This window comes from Pelobates fuscus, chromosome 5 (assembly GCF_036172605.1).
Source record: "Pelobates fuscus isolate aPelFus1 chromosome 5, aPelFus1.pri, whole genome shotgun sequence".
Lineage (NCBI taxonomy): Eukaryota > Metazoa > Chordata > Amphibia > Anura > Pelobatidae > Pelobates > Pelobates fuscus.
In genome coordinates, this window is record NC_086321.1 from 2,447,709 (window position 1) to 2,470,243 (window position 22,535).

At 34.7% G+C, this 22,535-nt stretch overlaps 1 protein-coding gene across 1 annotated transcript in view; it reads right to left on the reverse strand.

The window, feature by feature from the left end:
* Nucleotides 1–22,535, reverse strand: part of GBA2 (glucosylceramidase beta 2) — a 210,243-nt gene that overhangs the window by 26,542 nt on the left and 161,166 nt on the right. Inside the window, exon 17 of the mRNA XM_063453518.1 lies at nucleotides 19,981–20,172. Coding sequence (XP_063309588.1) covers nucleotides 19,981–20,172 — 192 coding nt within the window. The remainder of the gene's footprint in view (nucleotides 1–19,980; nucleotides 20,173–22,535) is intronic.

The following is a 22,535-nucleotide window of genomic DNA, read 5'->3' on the forward strand; positions in this document are numbered from 1 at the left end:
TAACAATATAAATATCAGGCTTTATAACCACCAATAACAATATAAATATCAGACTTTATAACCACCAATAACAATATAAATATCAGGCGTTATAACCCCCAATAACAATATAAATATCAGGCTTTATAACCCCCGATAACAATATAAATATCAGGCTTTATAACCCCCAATAACAATATAAATATCCGGCTTTATAACCACCAATAACAATATAAATATCAGGCTTTATAACCCCCAATAACAATATAAATATCAGGCTTTATAACCCCCAATAACAATATAAATATCAGGCTTTATAACCCCCAATAACAATATAAATATCCGGCTTTATAACCCCCAATAACAATATAAATATCAGGCTTTATAACCACCAATAACAATATAAATATCAGGCTTTATAACCCCCGATAACAATATAAATATCAGGCTTTATAACCCCCAATAACAATATAAATATCCGGCTTTATAACCACCAATAACAATATAAATATCCGGCTTTATAACCCCAATAACAATATAAATATCCGGCTTTATAACCCCAATAACAATATAAATATCAGGCTTTATAACCACCAATAACAATATAAATATCAGGCTTTATAACCACCAATAACAATATAAATATCAGGCTTTATAACCCCCAATAACAATATAAATATCAGGCTTTATAACCACCAATAACAATATAAATATCAGGCTTTATAACCCCCAATAACAATATAAATATCAGGCTTTATAACCACCAATAACAATATAAATATCAGGCTTTATAACCACCAATAACAATATAAATATCAGGCTTTATAACCACCAATAACAATATAAATATCAGGCTTTATAACCCCCAATAACAATATAAATATCAGGCTTTATAACCCCCAATAACAATATAAATATCAGGCTTTATAACCCCCAATAACAATATAAATATCGGGCTTTATAACCCCCAATAACAATATAAATATCAGGCTCTATAACCCCCAATAACAATACAAATATCAGACTTTATAACCCCCAATAACAATATAAATATCAGGCTTTATAACCACCAATAACAATATAAATATCAGGCTTTATAACCACCAATAACAATATAAATATCAGGCTTTATAACCACCAATAACAATATAAATATCAGGCTTTATAACCACCAATAACAATATAAATATCAGGCTTTATAACCACCAATAACAATATAAATATCAGGCTTTATAACCCCCAATAACAATATAAATATCAGGCTTTATAACCCCCAATAACAATATAAATATCAGGCTTTATAACCCCCAATAACAATATAAATATCGGGCTTTATAACCCCCAATAACAATATAAATATCAGGCTCTATAACCCCCAATAACAATATAAATATCAGACTTTATAACCCCCAATAACAATATAAATATCAGGCTTTATAACCCCCAATAACAATATAAATATCAGGCTTTATAACCACCAATAACAATATAAATATCAGGCTTTATAACCCCCAATAACAATATAAATATCAGGCTTTATAACCCCCAATAACAATATAAATATCAGGCTTTATAACCCCCAATAACAATATAAATATCAGGCTTTATAACCACCAATAACAATATAAATATCAGGCTTTATAACCCCCAATAACAATATAAATATCAGGCTTTATAACCCCCAATAACAATATAAATATCAGGCTTTATAACCCCCAATAACAATATAAATATCAGGCTTTATAACCCCCAATAACAATATAAATATCAGGCTTTATAACCCCCAATAACAATATAAATATCCGGCTTCATAACCACCAATAACAATATAAATATCCGGCTTTATAACCACCAATAACAATATAAATATCAGGCTTTATAACCCCAATAACAATATAAATATCAGGCTTTATAACCCCCAATAACAATATAAATATCAGGCTTTATAACCCCCAATAACAATATAAATATCAGGCTTTATAACCCCCAATAACAATATAAATATCAGGCTTTATAACCCCCAATAACAATATAAATATCAAACTTTATAACCCCCAATAACAATATAAATATCAGGCTTTATAACCACCAATAACAATATAAATATCAGGCTTTATAACCCCCAATAACAATATAAATATCAGGCTTTATAACCCCCAATAACAATATAAATATCAGGCTTTATAACCCCCAATAACAATATAAATATCAGGCTTTATAACCACCAATAACAATATAAATATCAGGCTTTATAACCCCCAATAACAATATAAATATCGGGCTTTATAACCACCAATAACAATATAAACATCAGGCTTTATAACCACCAATAACAATATAAATATCAGGCTTTATAACCACCAATAACAATATAAATATCAGGCTTTATAACCACCAATAACAATATAAATATCAGGCTTTATAACAACCAATAACAATATAAATATCAGGCTTTATAACCCCCAATAACAATATAAATATCAGGCTTTATAACCCCCAATAACAATATAAATATCAGGCTTTATAACCCCCAATAACAATATAAATATCAGGCTTTATAACCCCCAATAACAATATAAATATCAGGCTTTATAACCCCCAATAACAATATAAATATCAGGCTTTATAACCCCCAATAACAATATAAATATCAGGCTTTATAACCCCCAATAACAATATAAATATCAGGCTTTATAACCCCCAATAACAATATAAATATCAGGCTTTATAACCCCCAATAACAATATAAATATCAGGCTTTATAACCCCCAATAACAATATAAATATCAGGCTTTATAACCCCCAATAACAATATAAATATCAGGCTTTATAACCCCTAATAACAATATAAATATCAGGCTTTATAACCACCAATAACAATATAAATATCAGGCTTTATAACCACCAATAACAATATAAATATCAGGCTTTATAACCCCCAATAACAATATAAATATCAGGCTTTATAACCACCAATAACAATATAAATATCAGGCTTTATAACCCCCAATAACAATATAAATATCAGGCTTTATAACCACCAATAACAATATAAATATCAGACTTTATAACCACCAATAACAATATAAATATCAGGCGTTATAACCCCCAATAACAATATAAATATCAGGCTTTATAACCCCCGATAACAATATAAATATCAGGCTTTATAACCCCCAATAACAATATAAATATCCGGCTTTATAACCACCAATAACAATATAAATATCAGGCTTTATAACCCCCAATAACAATATAAATATCAGGCTTTATAACCCCCAATAACAATATAAATATCAGGCTTTATAACCCCCAATAACAATATAAATATCCGGCTTTATAACCCCCAATAACAATATAAATATCAGGCTTTATAACCACCAATAACAATATAAATATCAGGCTTTATAACCCCCGATAACAATATAAATATCAGGCTTTATAACCCCCAATAACAATATAAATATCCGGCTTTATAACCACCAATAACAATATAAATATCCGGCTTTATAACCCCAATAACAATATAAATATCCGGCTTTATAACCCCAATAACAATATAAATATCAGGCTTTATAACCACCAATAACAATATAAATATCAGGCTTTATAACCACCAATAACAATATAAATATCAGGCTTTATAACCCCCAATAACAATATAAATATCAGGCTTTATAACCACCAATAACAATATAAATATCAGGCTTTATAACCCCCAATAACAATATAAATATCGGGCTTTATAACCCCCAATAACAATATAAATATCAGGCTTTATAACCCCCAATAACAATATAAATATCAGGCTTTATAACCACCAATAACAATATAAATATCAGGCTTTATAACCCCCAATAACAATATAAATATCAGGCTTTATAACCACCAATAACAATATAAATATCAGGCTTTATAACCACCAATAACAATATAAATATCAGGCTTTATAACCACCAATAACAATATAAATATCAGGCTTTATAACCCCCAATAACAATATAAATATCAGGCTTTATAACCCCCAATAACAATATAAATATCAGGCTTTATAACCCCCAATAACAATATAAATATCGGGCTTTATAACCCCCAATAACAATATAAATATCAGGCTCTATAACCCCCAATAACAATATAAATATCAGACTTTATAACCCCCAATAACAATATAAATATCAGGCTTTATAACCCCCAATAACAATATAAATATCAGGCTTTATAACCACCAATAACAATATAAATATCAGGCTTTATAACCCCCAATAACAATATAAATATCAGGCTTTATAACCCCCAATAACAATATAAATATCAGGCTTTATAACCCCCAATAACAATATAAATATCAGGCTTTATAACCACCAATAACAATATAAATATCAGGCTTTATAACAACCAATAACAATATAAATATCAGGCTTTATAACCCCCAATAACAATATAAATATCAGGCTTTATAACCCCCAATAACAATATAAATATCAGGCTTTATAACCCCCAATAACAATATAAATATCAGGCTTTATAACCCCCAATAACAATATAAATATCAGGCTTTATAACCCCCAATAACAATATAAATATCAGGCTTTATAACCACCAATAACAATATAAATATCAGGCGTTATAACCCCCAATAACAATATAAATATCAGGCTTTATAACCCCCAATAACAATATAAATATCCGGCTTTATAACCACCAATAACAATATAAATATCCGGCTTTATAACCACCAATAACAATATAAATATCAGGCTTTATAACCCCAATAACAATATAAATATCAGGCATTATAACCACCAATAACAATATAAATATCAGGCTTTATAACCCCCAATAACAATATAAATATCAGACTTTATAACCCCCAATAACAATATAAATATCAGGCTTTATAACCCCCAATAACAATATAAATATCAGGCTTTATAACCACCAATAACAATATAAATATCAGGCTTTATAACCCCCAATAACAATATAAATATCCGGCTTTATAACCCCCAATAACAATATAAATATCCGGCTTTATAACCCCCAATAACAATATAAATATCAGGCTCTATAACCCCCAATAACAATATAAATATCAGACTTTATAACCCCCAATAACAATATAAATATCAGGCTTTATAACCCCCAATAACAATATAAATATCAGGCTTTATAACCACCAATAACAATATAAATATCAGGCTTTATAACCCCCAATAACAATATAAATATCAGGCTTTATAACCCCCAATAACAATATAAATATCAGGCTTTATAACCCCCAATAACAATATAAATATCCGGCTTCATAACCACCAATAACAATATAAATATCCGGCTTTATAACCACCAATAACAATATAAATATCAGGCTTTATAACCCCAATAACAATATAAATATCAGGCTTTATAACCCCCAATAACAATATAAATATCAGGCTTTATAACCCCCAATAACAATATAAATATCAGGCTTTATAACCCCCAATAACAATATAAATATCAGGCTTTATAACCCCCAATAACAATATAAATATCAAACTTTATAACCCCCAATAACAATATAAATATCAGGCTTTATAACCACCAATAACAATATAAATATCAGGCTTTATAACCACCAATAACAATATAAATATCAGGCTTTATAACCCCCAATAACAATATAAATATCAGGCTTTATAACCCCCAATAACAATATAAATATCAGGCTTTATAACCACCAATAACAATATAAATATCAGGCTTTATAACCCCCAATAACAATATAAATATCAGGCTTTATAACCCCCAATAACAATATAAATATCAGGCGTTATAACCCCCAATAACAATATAAATATCAGGCTTTATAACCACCAATAACAATATAAATATCAGGCTTTATAACCACCAATAACAATATAAATATCAGGCTTTATAACCACCAATAACAATATAAATATCAGGCTTTATAACCCCCAATAACAATATAAATATCAGACTTTATAACCCCCAATAACAATATAAATATCAGGCTTTATAACCCCCAATAACAATATAAATATCAGGCTTTATAACCCCCAATAACAATATAAATATCAGGCTTTATAACCCCCAATAACAATATAAATATCCGGCTTTATAACCACCAATAACAATATAAATATCCGGCTTTATAACCACCAATAACAATATAAATATCAGGCTTTATAACCCCAATAACAATATAAATATCAGGCATTATAACCACCAATAACAATATAAATATCAGGCTTTATAACCCCCAATAACAATATAAATATCAGGCTTTATAACCACCAATAACAATATAAATATCAGGCTTTATAACCCCCAATAACAATATAAATATCAGGCTTTATAACCCCCAATAACAATATAAATATCAGGCTTTATAACCCCCAATAACAATATAAATATCAGGCTTTATAACCCCCAATAACAATATAAATATCAGGCTTTATAACCCCCAATAACAATATAAATATCAGGCTTTATAACCCCCAATAACAATATAAATATCAGGCTTTATAACCCCAATAACAATATAAATATCAGGCATTATAACCCCCAATAACAATATAAATATCAGGCTTTATAACCACCAATAACAATATAAATATCAGGCTTTATAACCCCCAATAACAATATAAATATCAGGCTTTATAACCCCCAATAACAATATAAATATCAGGCTTTATAACCCCCAATAACAATATAAATATCAGACTTTATAACCCCCAATAACAATATAAATATCGGGCTTTATAACCCCCAATAACAATATAAATATCAGGCTTTATAACCCCCAATAACAATATAAATATCAGACTTTATAACCCCCAATAACAATATAAATATCAGGCTTTATAACCCCCAATAACAATATAAATATCAGGCTTTATAACCACCAATAACAATATAAATATCAGGCTTTATAACCCCCAATAACAATATAAATATCCGGCTTTATAACCCCAATAACAATATAAATATCAGGCTTTATAACCACCAATAACAATATAAATATCAGGCTTTATAACCACCAATAACAATATAAATATCAGGCTTTATAACCCCCAATAACAATATAAATATCCGGCTTTATAACCACCAATAACAATATAAATATCGGGCTTTATAACCCCCAATAACAATATAAATATCAGGCTTTATAACCCCCAATAACAATATAAATATCAGGCTTTATAACCCCCAATAACAATATAAATATCAGACTTTATAACCCCCAATAACAATATAAATATCAGGCTTTATAACCCCCAATAACAATATAAATATCAGGCTTTATAACCACCAATAACAATATAAATATCAGGCTTTATAACCCCCAATAACAATATAAATATCCGGCTTTATAACCCCAATAACAATATAAATATCAGGCGTTATAACCCCCAATAACAATATAAATATCAGGCTTTATAACCCCCAATAACAATATAAATATCAGGCTTTATAACCCCCAATAACAATATAAATATCAGGCTTTATAACCCCCAATAACAATATAAATATCAGGCTTTATAACCCCCAATAACAATATAAATATCAGGCTTTATAACCACCAATAACAATATAAATATCAGGCTTTATAACCACCAATAACAATATAAATATCCGGCTTTATAACCCCAATAACAATATAAATATCAGGCTTTATAACCCCCAATAACAATATAAATATCAGGCTTTATAACCCCCAATAACAATATAAATATCAGGCTTTATAACCACCAATAACAATATAAATATCAGGCTTTATAACCACCAATAACAATATAAATATCCGGCTTTATAACCCCAATAACAATATAAATATCAGGCTTTATAACCACCAATAACAATATAAATATCAGGCTTTATAACCACCAATAACAATATAAATATCCGGCTTTATAACCCCCAATAACAATATAAATATCCGGCTTTATAACCACCAATAACAATATAAATATCAGGCGTTATAACCCCCAATAACAATATAAATATCAGGCTTTATAACCCCCGATAACAATATAAATATCAGGCTTTATAACCCCCAATAACAATATAAATATCAGGCTTTATAACCACCAATAACAATATAAATATCCGGCTTTATAACCCCCAATAACAATATAAATATCCGGCTTTATAACCACCAATAACAATATAAATATCAGGCGTTATAACCCCCAATAACAATATAAATATCAGGCTTTATAACCACCAATAACAATATAAATATCAGGCTTTATAACCCCCAATAACAATATAAATATCAGGCTTTATAACCCCCAATAACAATATAAATATCAGGCTTTATAACCCCCAATAACAATATAAATATCAGGCTTTATAACCCCCAATAACAATATAAATATCAGGCTTTATAACCCCCAATAACAATATAAATATCAGGCTTTATAACCCCCAATAACAATATAAATATCAGGCTTTATAACCCCCAATAACAATATAAATATCAGGCTTTATAACCCCAATAACAATATAAATATCAGGCTTAATAACCACCAATAACAATATAAATATCAGACTTTATAACCCCCAATAACAATATAAATATCAGGCTTTATAACCCCCAATAACAATATAAATATCAGGCTTTATAACAACCAATAACAATATAAATATCAGGCTTTATAACCCCCAATAACAATATAAATATCAGGCTTTATAACCCCCAATAACAATATAAATATCAGGCTTTATAACCCCAATAACAATATAAATATCAGGCTTTATAACCCCCAATAACAATATAAATATCAGGCTTTATAACCCCCAATAACAATATAAATATCAGGCTTTATAACCCCAATAACAATATAAATATCAGGCTTTATAACCCCCAATAACAATATAAATATCAGGCTTTATAACCCCCAATAACAATATAAATATCAGACTTTATAACCACCAATAACAATATAAATATCAGGCTTTATAACCACCAATAACAATATAAATATCAGGCTTTATAACCCCCAATAACAATATAAATATCCGGCTTTATAACCACCAATAACAATATAAATATCAGGCGTTATAACCCCCAATAACAATATAAATATCAGGCTTTATAACCCCCAATAACAATATAAATATCAGGCTTTATAACCCCAATAACAATATAAATATCAGGCTTTATAACCCCCAATAACAATATAAATATCAGGCTTTATAACCCCCAATAACAATATAAATATCAGGCTTTATAACCCCCAATAACAATATAAATATCAGGCTTTATAACCCCCGATAACAATATAAATATCAGGCTTTATAACCCCCAATAACAATATAAATATCAGGCTTTATAACCACCAATAACAATATAAATATCCGGCTTTATAACCCCCAATAACAATATAAATATCCGGCTTTATAACCACCAATAACAATATAAATATCAGGCGTTATAACCCCCAATAACAATATAAATATCAGGCTTTATAACCACCAATAACAATATAAATATCAGGCTTTATAACCCCCAATAACAATATAAATATCAGGCTTTATAACCCCCAATAACAATATAAATATCAGGCTTTATAACCCCCAATAACAATATAAATATCAGGCTTTATAACCCCCAATAACAATATAAATATCAGGCTTTATAACCCCCAATAACAATATAAATATCAGGCTTTATAACCCCCAATAACAATATAAATATCAGGCTTTATAACCCCCAATAACAATATAAATATCAGGCTTTATAACCCCAATAACAATATAAATATCAGGCTTAATAACCACCAATAACAATATAAATATCAGACTTTATAACCCCCAATAACAATATAAATATCAGGCTTTATAACCCCCAATAACAATATAAATATCAGGCTTTATAACAACCAATAACAATATAAATATCAGGCTTTATAACCCCCAATAACAATATAAATATCAGGCTTTATAACCCCCAATAACAATATAAATATCAGGCTTTATAACCCCAATAACAATATAAATATCAGGCTTTATAACCCCCAATAACAATATAAATATCAGGCTTTATAACCCCCAATAACAATATAAATATCAGGCTTTATAACCCCAATAACAATATAAATATCAGGCTTTATAACCCCCAATAACAATATAAATATCAGGCTTTATAACCCCCAATAACAATATAAATATCCGGCTTTATAACCACCAATAACAATATAAATATCAGGCGTTATAACCCCCAATAACAATATAAATATCAGGCTTTATAACCCCCAATAACAATATAAATATCAGGCTTTATAACCCCAATAACAATATAAATATCAGGCTTTATAACCCCCAATAACAATATAAATATCAGGCTTTATAACCCCCAATAACAATATAAATATCAGGCTTTATAACCCCCAATAACAATATAAATATCAGGCTTTATAACCCCCAATAACAATATAAATATCAGGCGTTATAACCCCCAATAACAATATAAATATCAGGCTTTATAACCACCAATAACAATATAAATATCAGGCTTTATAACCACCAATAACAATATAAATATCAGGCTTTATAACCACCAATAACAATATAAATATCAGGCTTTATAACCCCCAATAACAATATAAATATCAGACTTTATAACCCCCAATAACAATATAAATATCAGGCTTTATAACCCCCAATAACAATATAAATATCAGGCTTTATAACCCCCAATAACAATATAAATATCAGGCTTTATAACCCCCAATAACAATATAAATATCCGGCTTTATAACCACCAATAACAATATAAATATCCGGCTTTATAACCACCAATAACAATATAAATATCAGGCTTTATAACCCCAATAACAATATAAATATCAGGCATTATAACCACCAATAACAATATAAATATCAGGCTTTATAACCCCCAATAACAATATAAATATCAGGCTTTATAACCACCAATAACAATATAAATATCAGGCTTTATAACCCCCAATAACAATATAAATATCAGGCTTTATAACCCCCAATAACAATATAAATATCAGGCTTTATAACCCCCAATAACAATATAAATATCAGGCTTTATAACCCCCAATAACAATATAAATATCAGGCTTTATAACCCCCAATAACAATATAAATATCAGGCTTTATAACCCCCAATAACAATATAAATATCAGGCTTTATAACCCCAATAACAATATAAATATCAGGCATTATAACCCCCAATAACAATATAAATATCAGGCTTTATAACCACCAATAACAATATAAATATCAGGCTTTATAACCCCCAATAACAATATAAATATCAGGCTTTATAACCCCCAATAACAATATAAATATCAGGCTTTATAACCCCCAATAACAATATAAATATCAGACTTTATAACCCCCAATAACAATATAAATATCGGGCTTTATAACCCCCAATAACAATATAAATATCAGGCTTTATAACCCCCAATAACAATATAAATATCAGACTTTATAACCCCCAATAACAATATAAATATCAGGCTTTATAACCCCCAATAACAATATAAATATCAGGCTTTATAACCACCAATAACAATATAAATATCAGGCTTTATAACCCCCAATAACAATATAAATATCCGGCTTTATAACCCCAATAACAATATAAATATCAGGCTTTATAACCACCAATAACAATATAAATATCAGGCTTTATAACCACCAATAACAATATAAATATCAGGCTTTATAACCCCCAATAACAATATAAATATCCGGCTTTATAACCACCAATAACAATATAAATATCGGGCTTTATAACCCCCAATAACAATATAAATATCAGGCTTTATAACCCCCAATAACAATATAAATATCAGGCTTTATAACCCCCAATAACAATATAAATATCAGACTTTATAACCCCCAATAACAATATAAATATCAGGCTTTATAACCCCCAATAACAATATAAATATCAGGCTTTATAACCACCAATAACAATATAAATATCAGGCTTTATAACCCCCAATAACAATATAAATATCCGGCTTTATAACCCCAATAACAATATAAATATCAGGCGTTATAACCCCCAATAACAATATAAATATCAGGCTTTATAACCCCCAATAACAATATAAATATCAGGCTTTATAACCCCCAATAACAATATAAATATCAGGCTTTATAACCCCCAATAACAATATAAATATCAGGCTTTATAACCCCCAATAACAATATAAATATCAGGCTTTATAACCACCAATAACAATATAAATATCAGGCTTTATAACCACCAATAACAATATAAATATCCGGCTTTATAACCCCAATAACAATATAAATATCAGGCTTTATAACCCCCAATAACAATATAAATATCAGGCTTTATAACCCCCAATAACAATATAAATATCAGGCTTTATAACCACCAATAACAATATAAATATCAGGCTTTATAACCACCAATAACAATATAAATATCCGGCTTTATAACCCCAATAACAATATAAATATCAGGCTTTATAACCACCAATAACAATATAAATATCAGGCTTTATAACCACCAATAACAATATAAATATCCGGCTTTATAACCCCCAATAACAATATAAATATCCGGCTTTATAACCACCAATAACAATATAAATATCAGGCGTTATAACCCCCAATAAAAATATAAATATCAGGCTTTATAACCCCCGATAACAATATAAATATCAGGCTTTATAACCCCCAATAACAATATAAATATCAGGCTTTATAACCACCAATAACAATATAAATATCCGGCTTTATAACCCCCAATAACAATATAAATATCCGGCTTTATAACCACCAATAACAATATAAATATCAGGCGTTATAACCCCCAATAACAATATAAATATCAGGCTTTATAACCACCAATAACAATATAAATATCAGGCTTTATAACCCCCAATAACAATATAAATATCAGGCTTTATAACCCCCAATAACAATATAAATATCAGGCTTTATAACCCCCAATAACAATATAAATATCAGGCTTTATAACCCCCAATAACAATATAAATATCAGGCTTTATAACCCCCAATAACAATATAAATATCAGGCTTTATAACCCCAATAACAATATAAATATCAGGCTTAATAACCACCAATAACAATATAAATATCAGACTTTATAACCCCCAATAACAATATAAATATCAGGCTTTATAACCCCCAATAACAATATAAATATCAGGCTTTATAACAACCAATAACAATATAAATATCAGGCTTTATAACCCCCAATAACAATATAAATATCAGGCTTTATAACCCCCAATAACAATATAAATATCAGGCTTTATAACCCCAATAACAATATAAATATCAGGCTTTATAACCCCCAATAACAATATAAATATCAGGCTTTATAACCCCCAATAACAATATAAATATCAGGCTTTATAACCCCCAATAACAATATAAATATCAGGCTTTATAACCCCCAATAACAATATAAATATCCGGCTTTATAACCACCAATAACAATATAAATATCAGGCGTTATAACCCCCAATAACAATATAAATATCAGGCTTTATAACCCCCAATAACAATATAAATATCAGGCTTTATAACCCCAATAACAATATAAATATCAGGCTTTATAACCCCCAATAACAATATAAATATCAGGCTTTATAACCCCCAATAACAATATAAATATCAGGCTTTATAACCACCAATAACAATATAAATATCAGGCTTTATAACAACCAATAACAATATAAATATCAGGCTTTATAACATCGCCAGTGAAAATTCCCCTCGGGTTGCACTCCTAGGCCCAGCTACAACCAGCATACCGTACAGGCAATCCAGGAGGCCCACACTCCATAGATCAGAAAAGCCAGCCACGACCGTTCGAACACGGTAGCTCAGAGCACACAAAAGCCATTAAGCTTCCAGGGCATCCTCCTGAACGTCCGGTTCAACGTCCAAGTACCCGGTAATCGTGAGTACATACTAACGCGCCAAAGCCACCGATCGGGTTTTGAGTATGCACAAACGCAAGCAGGCATAGCTGTACTTAAGTTACACTCTCAAGAATTTACTCACGAACCGTTAAAGCTAGCGCTCGGTCACACAAACCCAATCTGCAATACACATAAATACAGCAATTAGCATAAAAAAATTCTTTGTATGGCTGCTCCCACATGGTTTAAAAAAACAGGCATTTCGTTCGGCCGATAGCAACGGTATAATCCTTATACGCACAGGCGCACCATACAGCCATCTACTATTAAAACGTACTAACTACATTAAAAGCCTAAACTGTTACACACTGCTGTGATAAACAGGCTGCACGGGGAGCAGGCAATACATTTACGGTTGATGATTTGTTAAATTGCTTTAAATTAAATTGTCCAAAAATTGCTGCTCTCACCCTGGAAGTCATAAAATTAACTTTCCATTTAGATATTTCAGCGTTACAAACCTATAGATAAAGAACAGGTACCAACACGGCCATCTACGGTTAAAAATGCTAACTACATATTATTACCCTAACTGTTACACTAGTACGGTCATAATGTGTAGATGGTGTCACTGGGGCAAACAGGAATATATTAGTGACATGTGTTATTATCATTAAAGTATCTATTTAATTGCTCTTTAATCCAATATTGTTGCTGTGACGAAATGCCTTTTGTCACCGAATTTTTAGGTGACAAGCTGCCCTTTTCCCCTGGCTGTTGGAGGAGCCTGATTGCCAGCCTCCTGCCTCATGACTATGGCCCTGGGTTGTATGGGCCTTTACAAACATTATTTGGGCTAATGGATTTTTATTATGCTGCTGTTGGCCCTTTAAGAACCATCTGGGGACATACTGTGACTTTTGGGAATAATGCCCCTTTAAGACTATGGCCCCTGGAAGTTATTGCCTTGTTTTAGCAGATTGGATTTTAAAAAAAACTTGCTGCCCCTTTAAATTGTATTGGAGCAGTTCTGCAGCTTTAAATTGGCACTTCGGATGCAGCCGAAGTGCCGAATTAGTCGAAGTGGCCACCATTCGACAAACCAACACGTGGCGGCGGCCATGTTTGTTCATTCGAACGAGGTCAGCGGTATGTGTAGCCAAATCCATAGAACTGAAATCGGCTACACATTTCAACGAACACCGCTGACCCTTACCTTCTCCTACACTCCGTTTTCAGCTGCAGAGACTAAGTCCCGTTCGGCAATTCGAACGCACGTTCTAATGGGACTTAGTCATTCTTCTGCATAAAATTGACCGGTCATAAAAGACTTCCAGCTAACTTTTTATGTACTGGAGGGATTTGTATGATTTTTGGTTATGTTTATATTTAAAGTATGCTGATTCCGAATATGTATGTTTTATGTGAATATGATGCATATTTTCAAAGTTATAGTATATGTATAAAAAGTATTTTTCCTGCCTGTGATAAATTACATTAGCCCATTGTGTTCAGTAATTATATCACAGGCAGAGGGGAGGGATTGTATGTTTGTGCTGGGTGTGTTTTACGGTTTTCCTGTAAATGATTGGTTGTACTATGTCCCACCCTGTGGGATGTCCCCTTGCATGGGGACTTCCATAAAAGCCAGTGTGTGGTCATTAAAATCAGATCATCTTGTACCTTCATGAAGTTTCGGATCATGTTTGGGGGATTGGAGAACTACACTCTGGGGATTGCTATAATCACTATACTCCCCAGGGTATAATCACTAAGCTCTGCTAAGAGCTTGTTCATGTTCCTGCTCTCTGGAATTCGGAGAGGTCCACCTACTGGAAGCTGGACCCTGGTCTTGGGTCAAGAGTGGGTGGAGACGGCGAGACCCCAACCAAGCTGCGGCGGGTCGTGGTGTCTGCAGTAGTTATGGTGTCAGGCAGAGTGATTGGAGTCCTCGGAAAGCACTAGGAGCATCCGGCAGCGGAGGGTACCCGGTTGGGGTGACAGCGGTTCCGTTACAGTTGCTTCTAGTCAAAGGGTTTATATAAATAGTAATTACTTTGTAAAAACTTAAATATGGTCACTCAGTCGGAAATTGTCTTACGTGTACCAAAAAATACATTTGTATTGTTGTTATGATCAGTAATTTCCCGCTTGCCAACCTGTCACATTGATTTCTTTGTATACATGGTACGTCAAAACTCGGGTAGTTCTAGGCTTGGGGGAAGGGGGAGGGAAATGTTACAGTCACAACCTGGCAGCATAACTATAATATACACTATACATAATCCTAGCTCTTAATATTTTTCATACTTTCGGCATAGGGGTTCATGTCAGTATAAAGGGTTCTAGATAATCCAGATATATCAATATGTGGTTAAATTCCAGTCAGCACGTGTATGCATGCCTGGATAAATCTGTCCAGGGTCCATACCTCTGTGGTGGGTGTGAGCGAGTGGCTTTTCTGGAAGCTCAGATTGGAGATTGGGAGAGGCATATTGCAACACTTAGGGAGATTGGCAATCTTGAGAGGAGTCTGCTGCTCACTGAGCAGAGTTTAGTGGGTGCAAGTCGTAGAGTGAGAGGAGATGAGACAGTTGGAGAGCAGGCACGTAGCTGGGTGACAGTGGGGCGAGGAAGTGGGGGGCAGGGAAGAGGAATGGTTTAGCAAGTCCTGATCTTGTGCAGCCTAACAGATTTGCCCATTTGAGTGAAGATGTTGGGAGCATCAGCTCAGGAGTAGCTGTACTGCAGGAAGCTGTTCCTTCTAACAGCCGTGGAAACAGCCCTTCTAGTGGTAGGGGACTCTATTATTAAGAGAGTAGATAGGATAATCTGCCACTCTGATCGTCTCAACCAGACAGTTTGCTGTCTCCCAGTTGCTTGGGTTCGGCATGTTGCTGACAGAGTGGAGGGATTATTGGGAGGGGCTGGGGATGACCCAATGACAATGTAAGAGGAAGATGGAAGGTCCTAAAGAGTGAGTTCAGGGAATTAATTAGCAAACTGTAAGGACCTCCAAGGTGGTATTCTCTGAGATATTACATGTGCCACGCACTACAGTGGAAAGGCAGCGGGAGATTAGAGAGGTCGTGGCTGAAGTCTTGGTGCAGGAAGGAGGGTTTTGGTTTTTTTGAGCACTGGCCCAATTTTGCGCTTGGGTACAACCTGTATAGTCGTGATGGATTGCACTAAAAGGAAGAGGGGCTGCTGTGCTGGGGGATAGAATGGCTAGAAGGTTGGAGGAGATTTTAAACTAGTAGTAGGGGCGGAGGGTCAAAGCAATCTAGAAAACGAAGATATGATAGCGCTGAGGAATTTGATGGCGCTATATAAATATCATAATAATAGGATAGAAAGGAGGTGGGCTTTAGCTCAGTATTAGGGGGGGAGATGGGGGAGGGGCAAGCTCAGAACAGAGGAGGTATGTAATATTGATTAAAATTCACAAAGAGTACAAATTACTAATATGACCTTATATTAGAGTATTGCCAAAAAAAAGATAAAAATAAAATTAAAGATGTTAATAAATAGATAAACTAAATAGCACGGTACCTATTTTGTTTATCTATTTATTAACATCTTCAATTTTATTTCTATCTTCTTTTTTGGCAATACTCTAATATAAAGTGGTATTAGCCCAGCGGGATTACTTTTAGGTGCCCTCAAAGGCACAGGGGGGGTTACAGCTCTAGCAATAGACAAGTCTCAGTTTATCCTGGAGTACTTTCTGCCACCGATCACTCTCGAGATGCTGAGATTTACCTGCTAATATAGCAGAGCAGGAGAGAATACTAATAGCAGCTTATGTATTAACATGAACATACAGCCTTTGCAACAGCTCTCACAGACCTCCATCGTAGGCAATATAAGTTTCCCAGACTCCGATCGTGATACTACATATCCAGCCCTATTATGGACCAACAACCATGATAAGAAATCACTGTCCTTTTATAGACTTTCGTAGAACTCGATACATTTGATGTTAAGCTTACCATCCTACAATTATTAGATGGAGCTCGATACCCAGACATAAACATGCAAATTGGTTAGCTCCACTACCTAGCATTATCTCGCTACAGCTTCAATCTATTTGCCACTAATATCTATTGATACTTATTTGCTGATATCAATACTAACATCACTGGTCCTATTCCATACAAGCCATGGTGCCTGTACATCTTTCACCAGACCTTCGCAGACTGGTATTTATCTTGCGATTGTCTTTAATATCAAAGCCAGGCATATGTCGTCATCTATGGCAGTACCTATTGATTTTTGATCCAAGCAATAGGTGACATTAGCTTATACCACCGATTTTTTCATAAGATTGCCTGCAATCCTTACTAGTCTATTTGAGACCGGTGGGACCCAGTATCAACAGGGAAGTTTTATTAACAGTACTGATCTTAGTACCTTTTTGTTGTTCACCGTTTGTACATAAGTACGTTTATATTTCTTTTGTTATATTGTGTATTTGACTTAATAAAATTTATTTATTTTTGCTTTTATTAGTTTAAGTACTTAGTTTGGAAGCGATTTTCCAGTAATATTTGACACTCCATCCCAGTCCCCTTAGGTACACTATTCTTGCCTTTTAACTTGGGAGAATATTTGAACGGCTATCAAGGGATAATATGCAGGAATTCATTGAGAAGAACTTTATTAGCAATAATCAGAATGGTTTTATGAAACACAGGTCATGTCAAACTAACCTAATTGCATTCTACGAAGAAGTAAGTAGAAGTATAGATCAGGGTGTTGCAGTGGATGTGATCTACTTGGATTTTGCCAAGGCATTTGATACGGTTCCTCACAATAGGTTAGTCTTCAAACTAAACAAAATTGGTCTAGATGAATATTCTTGTTCTTGGGTAGAACATTGGCTTAAGGATAGAGTACAACGAGTTGTCATAAATGGTACATTTTCAGGCTGGACAAAAGTGGTAAGTGGTGTCCCTCAGGGTTCTGTTTTGGGACCACTTCTATTTAACATATTTATAAATGATCTTGAAATAGGCATTGAAAGCCATGCTTTAGATTTTGCAGATGACACAAAACTTTGTAAAATAATAAAATGTGAGCAGGATATTGTTTTGCTGCAGAGGGATTTGGATAGATTGGGGCACTAAAATGGCAGATAGATTGGGGCACTAAAATGGCAGATGAAATTTAACGTAGAGAAATGCAAAGTTATGCACTTCGGGGTCAAGAATGCACAAGCAACTTACACCCTAAATGGTAGTGAATTAGGGATAACCACACACGAGAAGGATTTGGGAATTGTTATAGACAACACATTAGGCAGCAATATGCAATGTCAATCTGTAGTTGCTAAGGCCAGTAAGGTTTTGTCATGTATAAATAGGGGTGTAAATTCTCGGGATGAAAATATAATTTTGCCTCTTTATAAATCGCTGGTAAGACCACACCTTGAATATGCTGTGCAATTTGGGCACCTGTTCTAAAGAAAGATATCATGGCACTAGATAAAGTCCAGAGACAAAATTGATAAAAGGAATGGAGCACTTTAGTTACGAAGAAAGGTTAAAACATTTAAATCCCTTTAGTTTGTGGTCTTTAGAAGAAATCACTAGTATTTAATATCCAATACAATTACATAAATACGATCGACGTTTCGACCTCTTCAGGTCTTCCTCAAGATCCTGATCAAGATCTTAATATTGGATATTAAATACTAGTGATTTCTTCTAAAGACCACAGAGTGCATCTCTTTTTCATCTATTATATATATATATATAGCATTTTATTAATTGTTATAAAGCGTGATATTTATATATAGCAATTTATTAATTGTTATAAGGTGTGATATTTATATGTAGCAATTTATTAATTGTCATAAAGTGTGATATTCATATATAGAATTTTATTAACTGTCTTAAAGCGTGATATTTATATGTAGCATTTTATTCATTGTCTACAGTTATTTATATATAATTATATATACATTTTAATAATTGTTCTAAAGCATGATAATAATATATATCACCGGTACATTATATATCGGCAATAATAACTTTTGGATAATAATGTTACATATAATAACAATATAGTCTTACCTCATGGATCATAGTGGCAGCAAGACCGTATACTACACCGACCCAGACCTCGTCAGACTGTACACTGGATGTGTCAACTGAGCCATCTGGACGCATACCATTTACAGCTCCCATCTGCCCCTCTGCAAACTGTTTAACGTTCAACTCAAAAATGGTTCTCAGGGCACTGACTATGTGTGCGTTAGGGAACACCTGAAAGCAAGCAGGGTAGAAAACTCAAAATCTTTAAAAATCCTTCATTTAGCTCAAATAAAATACAAAGTACACTGATTGCCATGTGTAACCAATAGATGGAGTCCATCAATTTACATTACCCATAATCCCTCATTAAACTCACACCAAGTCCATCCATATTACCCATAATCCCTTATTAAACTAACACCCACTCCATCAACATTACCCATAATCCCTCATTAAACTCACACCAAGTCCATCTATCCACATTACCCATAATCCCTCATTAAACTCACACCCACTCCATCAACATTACCCATAATCCCTCATTAAAATCACACCAAGTCCATCTATCCACATTACTCATAATCCCTCATTAAACTAACACCCACTCCATCCACATTACCCATAATCCTCATTAAACTAACACCCACTCCATCAACATTACCCATAATCCTCATTAAACTAACACCCACTCCATCCACATTACCCATAATCCCTCATTAAATTTGCATCCAGTCTAACTCATCCTGAAACACGTTCTCAAACACCGCCTCCCCCACTGCGTCTCTTACTGAAACCGGACCTCAGACACCGCCTCCTTCACTGCCCTCTCATACTGCGCCTCTTACTGACCTCAGACAGCGCCTCCCCCACTGCCCTCTCATACTGCGCCTCTTACTGACCTCAGACAGCGCCTCCCCCACTGCCCTCTCATATTGCGCCTCTTACTGACCTCAGACAGCGCCTCCCCCACTTCCCTCTCATACTGCGCCTCTTACTGACCTCAGACAGCGCCTCCCCCACTGCCCTCTCATACTGCGCCTCTTACTGACCTCAGACACCGCCTCCCCCACTGCCCTCTCATACTGCGCCTCTTACTGACCTCAGACAGCGCCTCCCCCACTGCCCTCTCATACTGCGCCTCTTACTGACCTCAGACACCGCCTCCTTCACTGCCCTCTCATACTGCGCCTCTTACTGACCTCAGACAGCGCCTCCCCCACTGCCCTCTCATACTGCGCCTCTTACTGACCTCAGACAGCGCCTCCCCCACTGCCCTCTCATACTGCGCCTCTTACTGACCTCAGACAGCGCCTCCCCCACTGCCCTCTCATACTGCGCCTCTTACTGACCTCAGACAGCGCCTCCCCCACTGCCCTCTCATACTGCGCCTCTTACTGACCTCAGACAGCGCCTCCCCCACTGCCCTCTCATACTGCGCCTCTTACTGACCTCAGACACCGCCTCCCCCACTGCCCTCTCATACTGCGCCTCTTACTGACCTCAGACACCGCCTCCCCCACTGCCCTCTCATACTGCGCCTCTTACTGACCTCAGACACCGCCTCCTTCACTGCCCTCTCATACTGCGCCTCTTACTGACCTCAGACACCGCCTCCCCCACTGCCCTCTCATACTGCGCCTCTTACTGAAACCCGATCTCAGACAACACTTACCCCACTGACCTCTCATACTGCGCCTCTTACTGACCTCAGACACCGCCTCCCCCACTGCCCTCTCATACTGCGCCTCTTACTGACGTCAGACACTGCCTCCTTCACTGCCCTCTCATACTGTGACTCATACTGAAACCCGATCTCAGACACTGCCTCCCCCACTGCCCTCTAATACTGCGCCTCTTACTGAAAACCGATCTCAGACACCGCCTCCCCCACTGCCCTCTCATATTGCTCCTCTTACTGAAACCCGATCTCAAACACCGCCTCCTTCACTGCCCTCTCATACTGCGCCTCTTACTGAAACCCGATCTCAAACACCGCCTCCCCCACTGCCCTCTCATACTGCGCCTCTTACTGAAACCCGATCTCAAACACCGCCTCCCCCACTGCCCTCTCATACTGCGCCTCTTACTGAAACCCGAACTCAAACACCGCCTCTCCCACTGCCCTCTCATACTGCGCCTCTTACTGAAACCCGAACTCAAACACCGCCTCCTTCACGTCCCTCTCATACTGCGCCTCTTACTGAAACCCGAACTCAAACACTGCCTCTCCCACTGCCCTCTCATACTGCGCCTCTTACTGAAACCCGATCTCAAACACCGCCTCCTTCACGTCCCTCTCATACTGCGCCTCTTACTGAAACCCGAACTCAAACACTGCCTCTCCCACTGCCCTCTCATACTGCGCCTCTTACTGAAACCCGATCTCAAACACCGCCTCTCCCACTGCCCTCTCATACTGCGCCTCTTACTGAAACCCGATCTCAGACACCGCCTCTCCCACTGCCCTCTCATATTGCTCCTCTTACTGAAACCCGATCTCAGACACCGCCTCTCCCACTGCCCTCTCATACTGCTCCTCTTACTGAAACCCGATCTCAAACACCGCCTCTCCCACTGCCCTCTCATATTGCTCC